The sequence below is a fragment of the Corythoichthys intestinalis genome, chromosome 12, assembly GCF_030265065.1.
Source record: "Corythoichthys intestinalis isolate RoL2023-P3 chromosome 12, ASM3026506v1, whole genome shotgun sequence".
NCBI classification, from domain to species: Eukaryota; Metazoa; Chordata; class Actinopteri; order Syngnathiformes; family Syngnathidae; genus Corythoichthys; species Corythoichthys intestinalis.
This window is the reverse complement of record NC_080406.1, coordinates 27,563,955-27,578,623: the sequence shown is the minus strand read 5'-3', so window position 1 is coordinate 27,578,623 and position 14,669 is coordinate 27,563,955. Positions and strand designations below refer to the sequence as shown.

The window sequence follows — 14,669 nt, the reverse complement described above, 5'->3', positions numbered from 1 at the left end:
TGTGTACTGTGGGTGTCTGTGTGTAAAAAACCTGGATGCGTGCTGCGGCCCTTGGGTCAGAGGAGCTGATGAGGACTGGGTGGGAGATCTCCATACTGTGTCTGTTGTTGAGCTGTGCAGCTCGCTGGGTGACAGACAGAGCTGAGAACGAATGCCTCTTCTTAGCGTTTTTCTTCCCTTCTCCTCGCCGATGTGCCGAGCCGTTGCCATTAGAAGGCGACGTGCTCGGGGAGGGTCCAAGAGAGCAGGGACCCAAAGGCGACGGCTCCGAGCTTGGACCCGGAACACTGGTTATTGTCGTCGGCTTGTCGATTTCCATCAACTGCTTTGCCGTTTCATTTAACTGAGGAGAGCAGAGGTGAAAGGAGAAAGTGAGGATGTGATGGCGAGTGTTCGATTTTGGTCTGTAAGTGTGTACACACACTGGGCAATTTGTGCTGTACTTGAGTTCACTTGACACCTAAACTCTGATATGTTAGGTTGGTATGTGAGGTTTAAAGTGTTCGGAACAGAAAGAAGTAGGCAATTGTTCATGTACATAATGCACATTAGATTTACATAGCATCATTCAGCTAAAGTCCAAATGGCAATGGCTTATTGTGTACATGGCGAAGATTAAAAAAATTTAAGTGATTGTGATTTTAAGTGATTTTTAAGTGATTGTTAATCAGTTTATAGGTTGGGTTAAAAAAAAAAAAAAGGCATAAATAATAATAAATGTTTGTAATTGTCTTTTTTTTTACATTCAGGACAGACTACAGACATCAAAATATTGAATGTTTAGAGGCTTAAGTGAAACAATTACTCCCGCTAATTAATAAATTATAAAAATGGGGCTAATTAATTTCATAATAATTTGTTGTTGATTAATCAATTAGTTGATGCATCTCCAATTTAGCAATAAAGAATTAGCAGTCAGTTTTAAAAAGTTTCAAGATTTTATTTAAAGGGCTAAATGATAGGGCTTATTTTATAAACTTATTGTGTTTATAAATTTAATCACCTCCATCTTAAAGCCACTTAATAATTACGATCTTTTTCAGAATACACGCAAGTCATATATGTGTATTTTAGGCTTTCTACAGGTATCAGCAAATCTCGTTTTGCTTTTTAATGCCACTTTTAATGCTACCTAAACAAATTTCAAGCCCGTGCCCAACTACAGATAGTTTCACACCCTTAAATTGTAAGTAGAGTTGTCCGATACTGACTATTTAACCGATAACTGAGTGGAGCCTTGTTAGACCTCGTTAGAAGAAGTTAGACCCACCCAGAAATCTTGCTTGTTTGTAGGGGAACAAATACTTATTTTCCACTCTAATTTGGAAATGAATTCTTTAAAAATCAAACAATGTAATTTTCAGGGGTTTTTTTCCACATTCTGTCTCTCATGGTTGAGGTTTACCCATGTTGACAATCACAGGCCTCTCTAATCTTTTCAAGTAAGAGAACTTGCGCAATTGGTGGTTGACTAAATACTTTTTTGACCCACTGTAAATTATGTAAATAAAGTTTCTTTAACCGTCAAGTTTGCATGATTTTTAATGCCTCGAATATTTAGTTCAATGCTTCTTAATGATTTTTAAGGCCTGGATTTTGACAACATCCATTTAATGACCTTTAATTATTTATAATAACCCGCATGAATGGTATTTAGTCAGGCCGGCCAAAAACTGACAACAAACAATATGCTGCATTTTGGGAGGAGTCCAATTCAAGGATCAAGGATCAGAAAAAAATATTGTACATTATAGTAATAATTATAAATTGGAGAACACCAGGCTAAATAGGCACCTTTGAGCATAACATATTAACAGTTATTTAGTTAACCATAGCCTAAACAACACACCATAACAACAAACTCTCAGTCTACTATTAAAAGTAGTAAACCATGAAAAAAGATGTCATTTTTAGTCTAGAAAATACAGTAAACACGTAACCCTTTGTACTCGAAATAAGGCAGGATCATAACTGGATGATTTTGGTCAGCCATGGTTAACGACGTCTTAAATTCCGAACAAAACTTTGCAGATGATTATACGATTGCATCATGTAGCACCTGATTATTACACCACTTTTCAGCTGTCATCCAGAGTGTCTGAGGGAATCTTTTGTCCAAGCAGAAGGTTTCAAGTCATTCCTGCTGGACGTAAGAGAAGTGCTTGGCCCACCATCTCTATTCTAATTCATTCCAAAATGTTTTGATGAGGTTTAGGTTCTTCCACATTAAACACGTTTGGTTTTGGCCAGATAAGACTAGACGATTTCACAGCATAAATCATGTACAGTAAATGGAAAGGTCGACTTTTTTTTGTTTGTTTTTTAATGCACGCCTTTATGGATCTTGCTTTGTACCACAGACAGGTTGTGTAGAAATGATGACATGGAGCTGTAACCAAGCCCCAATTTATGTACAATTATCTGGAGATCTGGAGATCTCTCAACAATTATCAATACTCTCAACACAACACAACACTCAATCTCAACACCTGTCCATAGAGTTTATTCAGTTTATAAACCTACTCAATAACATATTCTAAATATTAGGAACTTATCTGAATTGAGAGGGGTGACAGTATCCCAAGTTGGTTCTAGACATATAATACCATTTGTGACACCTTTTAGGGGACAAACAATATAGCCTACTGACAAGAGCCCTTATGCACGAAACATGTAGCAATCTGCAGCGTATTTCGAATTCAGTTACAATACAAACATATTGTCCTGGGCAGAGATATCAAACTGTCTGCCAGAACTGGGACTGATGGGCGCTCTCAGTTCTTAATCTGCGTTGCTCATTTGAGCTCTGGTAGACAATCAGATCATTCTCACGAGCACAAATGGTGAATGTGTGCAATCCAAGTTCGTTCCATTGCTGTGACTAGCTGCCACATTGGACAGTTGTTTATCAACAGGGATGAGAATGCTGGCCAGCTGAAGAAGCCAAGTATTCGACAGCAGCCACGAGAACAAGTTGAATACAAATGAGCAACTTGCCGAGCACAGCTTGGTGAAAAATGTGCTCATCACTTACGACGCTTCATGCTAGTTTAGCTAGATGATGTTACTATCACTGGGTCTGGCATCATTACACAAGGCTAATCTCTTCTTTCCTCAAAGCTCACACTGTCCATGAGCTGTCAATCCTTTCTCTAATGTTCAATTCATGTGTACTTGGGCTCTGATAGACATGCTACGCCTGCAAGGCTTGGTATGACAGGGAAAGGCCACCCTCCAGACAGGGTGTGTGCTTTAACTTTAAATATTCTGAATAGATCACAAATGTGTACCATTTCCCTCTTACACAAATAGGAGAATATGGAGGCTATGAGAGCGGAACCTTCTAACAATCTTAATTATAGTGGAAACTTTGAAGACACACAATTGGAATAGGATGAAACATTTTTGGTGGAAAATGTACTTCTGAAGTTGCACACTAGTTTGAACAGCTGTCGTGCGTGATGTCATGTGAAATGTATTTTGCGCACGATCTCACCAACTGCTGAATGAAAAAATGGGTGTGTATTTTGCTTTGGCTTTAAAAAAAAAAAAAAAAACAATACCAAGAAGGACGGATGTCATGGATTACATTCCTTATTTCGAAACAAGGAACATACAGTCTAGGCATGTGCCGGTATGAGATTTTGACGGTACGATAACCGTGAGCAAAAATACCGCGGTTTCACGGTATCACGGTATTGCAATTATAGCTCCAAAATTTTGAGATGTATGGGGTTTAAAAAAAAAAAAAAATTTCCATTGAACAGTTTTTTTTTCAGAACATATTTGCAAATTAGAACATGAATATAATGTGAAAATAAATTAATGTGAAAATAAATAAATTAACAAAAAATAACAAATATTTTATATAAAATTAAAATAAATAGAACCTAGACTATACCTACAGCCAGAGCTCAAGTTGCTCAATAATAGAGCAAGAACAAAATAATTGCTATAAAAAAGTAAAAACACTTCTAAATAAAATTAAAAATATATACTGTATGACTTTTTTTTTGAGGGGGAGAAGCTGAAGTTTCGCCATTTTCAGCCACTGTGTCAACTCTCTTCTACATGATGTCATGCCTTAGTGTTAAAAAGAACAAAGAATTCATAAGTTAATAAGTTAGTTAAAAATGTATAAGTTAGTTTTATAAGTTAGTTAAAATGTATATATTGTTGAGGTTTCAAGGTTTCATCTAAAACAAAAAGTGAGGAGTGAGACCTCCTTGCGCAATTAGCGATCTTTGACGCGCTCCTTTTTTTTCCTCCCCCCTTCATTCAAGCTTGTTTCTCACTCAGCGGCTGTGAGACATAAAACGTCGACGAAGCTGCTCTCCCAGCTTAGCTTAGGCTAACATTCGTCTTTGTAAGTTTTAGTTAGTTTGTATATTGAATTTGAAAGGAAAATGTATGTTTTGTTTTTGGCGACCTTTTTCATGGTGCTACTGCTATCCTGCTGAACCTACTCACGTATGGAAAAATACAATTGTATAACGTTTTAAATGTATTCATTTGTATATTTCACCATGATTTGAGAGCTCAATAAATTGAAGAAAAGTACGCCTTGTTTTTCGAGGGTTTGTTTTTGGGTTTGCTGGCTGTTTAGCAGAATAGCGTTACTGACACTCACGGCAACAAACGGGAAAGGTGAGCGCTGCCGCACCAAGCCACTTCGGCTGCATTTCGGCACATGAAAAATAGCGAATACCGTACTAAGGTATGACGGAAAATTTTAGTGGTTTTGAAACCGTGACGTTTTCACACCACGGTAAACCGTGAAACCGGTAACCGGCACATGTCTAATACAGTCATGTGAAAAAATTAGGACACCCCATTAAATATTCAGTTCTTTATTAAGAAATGTTCACATATCAATGTCTGATCTTGTTTTGCTTTATCTCTGGAAAACAAAGTGATTTAATTGCAGGTAAACACCAAAAATTAACATTGTTTTACCAAATTGTTTAAACCAAATATATCAACAAAAATGCATATTCTAACCGAGGAAAAAGTTAGGATACCCTACCACCTAATAGCTAGTGTTATCCCCTTGGGCTGAAATAACTTCAGTGAGATGCTTTTTGTAGCCATTTACCAGTCTTTGACATCGGTCTGAAGAAAGTGGCCCACTCCTCAACGCAGAATACTTTCAGCAGTGACTGATTGTTGAAGTGAGAAAAAACACTGTGGTAAGATCAAAGGCGTTGTCTGAGGCCTTCAGAAAGAAGATTGTAGACACTTATGAGTCTGGTAAGGGATTTCAAATGATCTCAAAAGAATATAAAATGAGCCATTCCACCGTCAGGAAAATAGTCTACAAGTGGAGGGCACTCAAAACAACTGCCAACATGCCCAGGTCTGGCTGTCCAAGAAAGTTCACCCTGAGAGCAGACCGCAAAAGTCTCCAAAAACCCTAAAAGGTCATCACGGGACATACAGCAGGCTCTTGCTACAGTGCCCTCCATAATTATTGGATTTATAATAATTATGTGTTTTTTAGCTTCTAATATTTTTTTTTATTCAAATAATATGGGACCTTAATGGAAAAAAGACAAAAATCCAACCTTCAATACAAGTGCATTCATTCAGTTGGAAAAAAAATCCCACATAAAGAAAAAAATATTTGACATCAAATAATGTGTGGCACAATTATTAGCACCCCTGGTGGTAATACTTTGTACAACCCCCTTTTGCCAACAAAACAAGGTCTGGGGACTGAGATAGCCATGGGAGGAGCTTGATTTTGTGTCTGGTGAGCCATTTCTGTGTAGATTTGGCCATATGTTTAGGGTCATTGTCTTGCTGAAAGACCCAGTGACGACTTCAGCTTTCGGGCAGAGGGCAACAGATTTTGATTTAAAATGTCCTGGTATTTCAAAGCATTCATGATGCCATGCACCCGAACAAGGTTCCCAGGGCCTTTGGAAGCGAAACAGCCCCACAGCATCACTGACCCGCCCCCATACTTCACAGTGGGTATGAGGTGCTTTTCAGCATGCGCGTCTTTCGTGGCATGCCAGACCCACTTAGAGTGTTTGTTGCCAAAAAGCTCAATCTTGGTCTCGTCTGACCAAAGCACATGATCCCAGTTGAAGCCTGGGACCGTGTGCTTTGGCTGGGTCTTTCAGCAAGTGTGCTTTCTCTGGGTCTTTCAGCAAGACAATGACCCTAAACATATGGCCAAATCTACACAGAAATGGTTCACCAGACACAAAATCAAGCTCCTCCCATGGCCATCTCAGTCCCCAGACCTTGTTTTGGTGGCAAAAGGGGGTTGTACAAAGTATTACCACCAGGGGTGCTAATAATTGTGACACATATTATTTGATGTCAAATATTTTTTTCTTTATGTGGGATTTTTTCCCCACTGAATGAATGCACTTGTATTGAAGGTTGGATTTTTCTCTTTTTTTCCATTAAGGTCTCATATTATTTGAATTTAAAAAATATATATTAGAAGCTAAAAAAAAACATCTTTTTCAAGGGTGCCAATAATTATGGAGGGCACTGTACTGTTGCTGTGAAAGTGCATGCCTCTACAATCAGAAAGAGACTTCACAAGTTTAACCTTCATGGGAGGTGTGCAAGGAGGAAACCTTTGCTCTCCAAGAAGAACATGAATGTCAGACTGATGTTTGTCAGATGAATGTAGACAAAGACCAGGACTTCTGGATTAATGTTCTTTGGACAGATGAATCTAAGATTGAATTATTTGGACACCATAACAGAGGACATGTTTGGCGTAAACCCAATACGGCATTCCAGAAAAAGAACCTCATACCAACTGTGAAGCACGGAGGTGGAAGTGTCACAGTTTGGGGATGCTTTGCTGCAGGAGGACCTGGCCAGCTCACCATCATAGAATCCACCATGAATTCTATTGTGAATCAGGGTGCTTGAGGAACATGTGATAAAGCTGAAGTGAAACTAGACCCTGCCACACGACAATGACCCAAAACACAACCAATCCACCAAGGACTGGCTAAAAAGGAAGACATGGAGAGTCCTGGAATGGCCGAGTCAAAGCCCAGATCATCCCAGATCGAGCTGTACATGCAAGAACACAAACACATCAAACACCTCACAGCTGAAAGTATTCTGCGTTGAGGAGTAGGGCAAAATTTCTTCCGTTCGATGTCAAAGACTGGTAGATGGCTACAAAAAGCGTCTTACTGAAGTTATTTCAGGCAAAGGGGGTATAACTAGCTATTTGGTGTCCTAACTTTCTCCTCAGTTACAATATGCATTTTTGTTGATATATCTGGTTTAATGAGTAAAACAATGTTAATTTTTGCTGTTTACATGCAAATCACTTTCTTTTCCAGAGATAAATAAAAATAAATAAAGAACTGAATATTGCATGGGGCGTCCTATTTTTTTTCCACATTACTGTACTGTATTCAAAAGGGATGTTAGGGAAAGAGTAGAAAAAGACTGAACAAAACTATTGACATTGGTTAACTTCTTTTCACATTGCTTTTTACACAATAATATGGGGCCCCTAACAACATAATGACAGAATGTTGTTTTATCCTTCTTTGAAGTGTCTCCAATAAGGTTGCTTAATGTGTTGTTACAAAGCTTTTATGGTAAACATGCTGTTTTCAAACAAACAACAGTTTCAGCAGCAAGCTTCAAAAGTAATGCACATACCGATATTGCTGAACTCAGCTAATGGGTTAAAGAAAAAAATTCTTTCATGTACACTGCGGAATGCGTTATCATATTCAAGGAGGAAACCACTTGCTTGCGCTCACCAATTGGAAAAGGCTTGGCCTACTGGAGGGTGGCGATAGGGCAGTTATAACAGAGTGCATAGAGGTGCAGCGGTATAAACACTTTTTTCCCAAGGCATTAATGTATTGGAAGCTGTTCAAGTAGACAATCAAATTACAGGCAGGTGCATGTGCATTAGTGGTCCCTATTTGAATAATGAAGACTTCCCAATTAAAATAGGTTCTTGTTAAGCACCTGCATCGCTTTAGAGGACATTCAATTGACTTGCATTAATTTCCAGCACACTAACTAAACACCCGTCGGAGCAGCGATACATAAACTACAACAGTAGGAGACAGCATCAGCTTTTGCCCTCTGACAAACTTCAATTATCTTTGCTCAGCTTCACATAAGACTCTACAAACACTCCCTAGAGGAAAAAGTGAAGTTATTTTAACGGAGATGGACCGAAAGAAAAAGAGGATCTGTGTACAAGAACAACCTATATAGGCACCATTTCCATATTAATAAATATGCTAATCAAGCCAAATCATATGCTAATGAGCATGATGGATTGAAGCTACGATTCTCCTGGGATAGACTAGAGGACACATAGACAAACTCCCCAGACACAGAAGGTCAGTGACGCAGCGCACACAAGCTCTCAGAACTTATCAAAACTAATCAAGTCAATTTTACTGACTATATGCAGGCACACATTCACAGGGCTCCAGAATAGCTCACGATCATTACTGCGGTGAAGGTGATAAAACAGCGCTTGGAGGAGAGAGAGCAGGCGAGAGATGCGCCTGATAGGAACAATTCTTTACTTGAATAAGAAATCCAAGGTTGGCGTCCATGATTTGCACTCACTTTTTTTCAGTTTTACTTAGCAGGTCAATCATACTTGGAGGTAAAACTCAGGGCAGTCTTGCACTTGAAAAAAACTTTTGAGAATAGAAGAATATGAAAAATAAATACTATTAGATGGTTCACTTTTCTATTAAAAGAAATTTTTTAAAAATCCATCTTTTAATTTTTCTGTTAAAAAAAAAAACGAGCTTCATGGCCCACCCTGCATACACCACACATAAGCTCTGCCCTGTCGATTGGCAGGCAGTTCAATTCTAATATGTTTGTTTATTCTCAGCGATGACTGAATAGGTCCTGTTCACATCCATCAATGATTATAAGCAAACTCAAAGCAGCGCAGCAAACACTCCAAACAGGAAAAATGAACCATAGCAGCCCTATTATGACCACCCACAGCTTATATTATTTCAAAGCCAGAAAATGGGAAGGTTAAATCATTTCAAAGTCCCCACACCCTGGAGCAACCTTTTACATCATCTCCTGTCATGCTGGTGCTACCAAACCTCGCATAATAAGTCAAAAACACAGAACAGCTTATTGCCTGCTGAGCAAAAAACTAACCATTATCTTCTGAAATGGGTCCAACATCCTCTAGTCTCTCAGAACTTACCCCACCATTTACAAATCTTGAATAATATCCTTACTAGTGAACATATTTCCACTCTCCAAAGTATAGCTTTCAAAGTAAAGTATTGGTTTTGGCCTTTCCCAGGGGTGGGTAGTAGCAAATTACATGTACTCAATTATATTTACTTGAGTAACTTTTTGCAGAAAATGTACTTCTAAGAGTAGTTTTACGAAGCCATACTTTTTACTTTTACTTGAGAAGATTTGTGAAGAAAAAAACGCTACTCTTACTCCGCGACTTTGGGCTTGACAAGAGTCCTTACATTTTCCCTCTTTATTCTACATATTAGATTTATTTATTTTTTTGCCAGCGATGCCAAGAGTAGCTCTACCAAATGATTTATTTATTTTTTTGCCAGCGATGCCAAGAGTAGCTCTACCAATTTAACCAATGAGACGTCGCAATAGTAATCACATGACTCCATTACACCAATCAACTTACCGTTCTATGATCACGCCAGACTTTTCAAACACGTGGCCTCTTAAAAGCACAGTAAAAAGGGAAGTATTTGACATAGAGCGTTGCCCTCAACATGACTCAAAAGCGCAGATTTGAACCTCTCACAGTTTTTTTGGCACCGACTGACCACGGAAAACTGGTTATAGGACCCTTTTAGGTACATAATAGTAACTATAAAGGAGCTATTCACTATTCAAACTCGGAATTATTTTCTCCATCAGAGGGCACTCATGTGCTTTGAACGAATAATGCTTCATTTCTATCATTTTTTTCCTCTTGTCGGAACTCAATGTTTTTTTGTATTTCTTTGACTTAATGTGGTTATGCAATGGGTTATTGTACAGTATCAATATAACAACAGTTCATATAGATAACATTTGTGCTGAGAAAAAAAAATACCATTGTTTAAAAGATAAAATCAAACAAAAATGTAAGCAGTTACTCACAATGTTACCCATGACATGAGTATTCTTTTCACCAAGTACTTTTTTCTTACTTGTACTTGAGTACAGTTTTTTGGATGACTACTTTTGTTTTTGTCTTGAGTAATATCATTTTGAAGTAACGCTACTCTTACTTGAGTAAAATCTTTGGCTACGCTACCCACCTCTGCATGAGAGTATGACATACTCCCATTGTGATCATTCAACATGCCTCGTTTATTAATAGAAAGCAGCAAACAGGAAGGAGTTATGGGGGGACAGAAGAAAAGAAGGAGAGAGAGAGACAGAAGAAGTACAAACAACAACAAGAAATACATTGAACACATACTATTCACTAACGATCAATATGTTGGTGCTATCATTAGCCAATTGTATTTCCAGTTTAAACTATCTTTAAACGACTCATCAAATGCGGATCCATTTGAGTATTCTTTTCACTATACTTTTTTAGTTGTACTCAAGTACATTTTTTTGGATGACTACTTTTATTTTTACTTGAGTAATATTATTTTGAAGTAATGCATAATCTTACTTTAGTGAGATTTTTGGCTACTCCACCCACCTCTGGCCTTTTCAAAGGATATTCGTAACTTTTTTGTCCCCGAGAAAAACACAGGGTGTCCCCCAAAATGTATACACGCTTTAGCAGTTGGTGACCTAACTGTCTATGGATTTTTTGTAGAATAAACCCATTGAATCAATGATGGCAGCAGCCAGATTAAACTTTGAAAGAAGAAAATTCATTCTTTTTAAAAAAATGTTTTATTTTTTAATTTCATTAAATTAAAAAAAAAAAGAAAATTCATTCTCAAATGCTACTGGAAGGTTTGCATAGGGACGGTAGGGACATAACACTATCAACTTTTCAGGATACTTAAATTGTCCCCACCAACTTTTAACCAATATTATTTGCGTTATCTAATAAGTTATATAGGTCATTTAGATTGTAAGGAAAGTATTGACCCTACCATTATTAACTGAATTATTTTCATCATGTTCAGATTTACATTTACCACCATCACCTTGTTGAATGTGCTGGTCCATTTGTTTTTTCCTCAAACGCACGTTTGTTTGGCTGATGACTTCACCCCTTCCATACGCACACGTACATGCACACGCGGCCAGCCCCGAGTCCCCCGACGCAGAAATACAACATGCCGTCTCCTCCGCCTCTTTCAAAGAGGAAGGATATTAGAAGTTTTGTTTCAGCCAGTTGCAGCCACTGTAAGTAATGTAAAAAGATAATGTGGAGGTCGGAAACACACCACTAATTTTGCTACTGAAAGTCCGACCTGCATCAGAGTATTACATTGAAATGTGTGAACCTCCTAACCTGCTAAACTCAAGTAGGAAGCTGCCTGAGAAAAGTGTCCTCCTGTATGTGTTTTCTACTGGTAACGTTAATTAAACTGTGTGAAATGCTACACATGCTGATGCTTTTCTTCTTGTAAACGGCCTGGTTTAGAAGGAAACAAGGCTAGAGCATGTTGTGACTTTACACTTTTGAAACTAAATACGTATTAATGCATTTCATTTATTAATGAAAATGTATGTATTTATTTTCAAAATTATTTTTATTTGCAGCTAATGCAAACATTTTTCCAGATAATCATACATTGATAATAATCATGGTAAAAAGTTTAATTCATCCCAATTTAGATTTTTTCCATAATTGCTCAACCCACTGATCCACTTTAGAGATGCTTAAGAACAAAAGCAGTGGTGTATTACCTGAAAGAAGGCTCCATTTTTATTTTATTTTTTTTAATCAGTGCACATTCATAGAACTGTCCTTACTGTTTGTGGAACATATTTTTATCATGAAGACAGCTTGACATTTTCTATTTGTTGCTGTAAATCAGCACAAATGGAATATGATCTGTCAAAATACTTGACACAATTATATAAAGTGCATGCTTGATTTTACAATACAGTCTTAATTAGTCAGGCAGCCATCATTAACTTTTAATGGAGAAAAAATACAAGTAAACATAGGTCTGCAGCGGGACTCGGACCCACGTTAACCGAGCCACAGACGACCAATTCTACCTCTGGACATCAGAACCATTATTTATGAATTACAAAACGCGGCTCAGTTCACCGCAGTGTTTCCATTGACGGGAGTTCCAGTTGTTAAAACAGTGCGTCTGATATCGCAATAACTGCCGTGACGATCCTCCAGTTTGGGAACGTGTCACGTTAGCTCCCGCTTGGACTGCTAAAAGGTTTTGGGAGTTGCTAGGTCAGAAAATTTCTCTCATCTCACTTTGTACCTCGTTATTATGAGTGAAGTTGGGTGCAGCTGATCCTGTCCTCTGCTGCTCGAGACAGCATGACAAAGATGTGACTGTATCAGAGGTCGACAAAATATTTCGTAATTGCCAAACTGCTTGCCGAAGTGCTTACGTCTCCTTTTCCATGTTGACCTGCCTCAACAAGAATTGCTTCAGCTTCTCAGCCAATCAGAGCTGGCCAATCAGAGCTGCCTTCTGTTTCCACTATACTTTCACTCGCACATACTGTACATACATAATTTCACTCACACATGCATATATTCTTCCCTCACACAGATATATATTAACTCTTACACCGATATATTCTTCTGTCATTTACATATATTTTCTTTCTACATACCTATAGACACAGAGTGAAAATGTATGAATGTGAGAGTAAAAATTTATGAATATGAGAGTGAAAATATATGAATATTAGCGGTGCAACGGTTTGCGGTTCAAAGCCGAACCATACGGTTCGCCCAGTACGGTTCAATACGCCTTTATGAACCGCGCCTTTTCAGTTTTGCAATTAATGTATTCTGAACGCTTGTGGAATGAATTGATCGAGCTCTGTTTGCCTGTGTGTGACGTGAAGCACCACTGTGGAGAAATTCCCGCCCCGCAAGTAAATGTCGGATCGCTGTCAAGCACCTGTATAATAGAAGCCGAGCTTACGAGCGAAGTGAAAGTGAAACAAGAAAGAAAACAAATCGCTATGGCGAGCGGAGGAGTGGAGAGACCGAATTTTGAGGAAGCACCGGCTTCTTTCAAATCTGCGGTGTGGCAACATTTTGGTTTCCCCGTGGACTTCAATGAGGAGGGAGAGAAAATATTGAATTGAAGAAAAAAAAAATGCAAGCATTGCTCAGCGCTTGTTCCCCGTGCTAATGGCAACACTTTTATAACATGACTCCGGCACCTCAACCGGCATCACCCACAGATATCACTTTCTCAGGGTAGGACAACCCCGAAGATGACCCCAGTGAAAACATACGGCGGGCTTCGTTAATTTATTTGCAACGCTTGACCCGCGTTACATTGTTCCCTCGCGGACATATTTGTCCAACAACGTAATCCCCGACATTTATGAAATGGCACGCAAAGCCATCGAAGATGATTTCGCTAAAGCACATAGTTTCGCCCTGACCACTGATAGTTGGAAGTTGGACATCCCGTGCTACAGAGTGCTACTCCTAACTGTGACGGTCCACTATAATTCATACCTGTCAAATTGTACGGTCTCGTCGTAATTTGTACGAGTGAGCACTCATTTTTAAATGTGTACGCCATACGTTACGTTCAAAATCTGCACGTTTTTCGTGCATTATGTTTTTTTTTTTTTTCATCCATTCGGATTTGGTCACCGTTTCTGCAACGAGACAATGCGTTGGTTGAATGACACGAGAAAAGTCAGAGACTAGGAGAGGGAAGAGTGTTTGTTGAGACGATGTAGCAAACGCGATGCTAGGCTAGGTGGCTCAGCCTCCAATATTACCTGACTTAGCCGACAACATACAATCTACGCCTAGATATCTCATGCATATAGAACTACATGCGAAATGACAGACTCGGTAGCGTTAGTAAACAGCCGCCATTTTAGAGCACTAAACTTCTCAGAAAGGCTCTGTTGTACTAAACCTTACAAGCAAACCTAAGCAACTTTTTATCTTAAATACTCCTAAATCGGCAAAATCTTGACTGGAGTCTATCTTTAAAGGATGAAACAGTTTTAAAATTTTCACATGTCGAAAGTAGACAGAAAGAAACTAATGCAAAAACGGGAGCAATTTTATCGACTTTAACGGTTGATTCACAACATTAAATGACCTCCAAACATAGCAAAGGTTACTATGTTTTTGGGTTTGTTTGTTTGTTTAAAAAAAAAACAAAACAAACAAAACATGAAAGGCATCACCAGTTACTTTGCCAAGTAACTTTTTTACTACTGTGTGTGTATTTCAGTAGTCAGTCACTACACTAGCCAAAGAGCTAAGAGGCATTTTAACGGTCGAAAATGTTTACATTTTAAGTGTTTATTTCATTTTTTAAAAAGCAAAATAAAGGCAGTTAAAAAAAAAAAAAAAAAAAAAAAAAAAAAAAAGCAAAACGCAAACCGAAACCGTGATCCCAAAACCGAGGTTCAAACCGAACTGTGGGCTAACTGAACCATTGCACTCCTAATGAGTATGAGAGTGAAAATGAATGAACGTGAAAGTAAAAATGTATGAATGTGAGAGTGAAAATGTATGAATGTGAGAGTGAAAATATATGAAT

General features: G+C 38.3%; 1 protein-coding gene across 1 annotated transcript in view; it reads right to left on the bottom strand.

Moving 5' to 3' along the window:
• The window catches only part of LOC130926755 (E3 ubiquitin-protein ligase SH3RF3-like), a 195,165-nt gene that overhangs the window by 48,344 nt on the left and 132,152 nt on the right, over nucleotides 1-14,669 (bottom strand). The window contains exon 4 of the mRNA XM_057851916.1: nucleotides 32-343. Coding sequence (XP_057707899.1) covers nucleotides 32-343 — 312 coding nt within the window. The remainder of the gene's footprint in view (nucleotides 1-31; nucleotides 344-14,669) is intronic.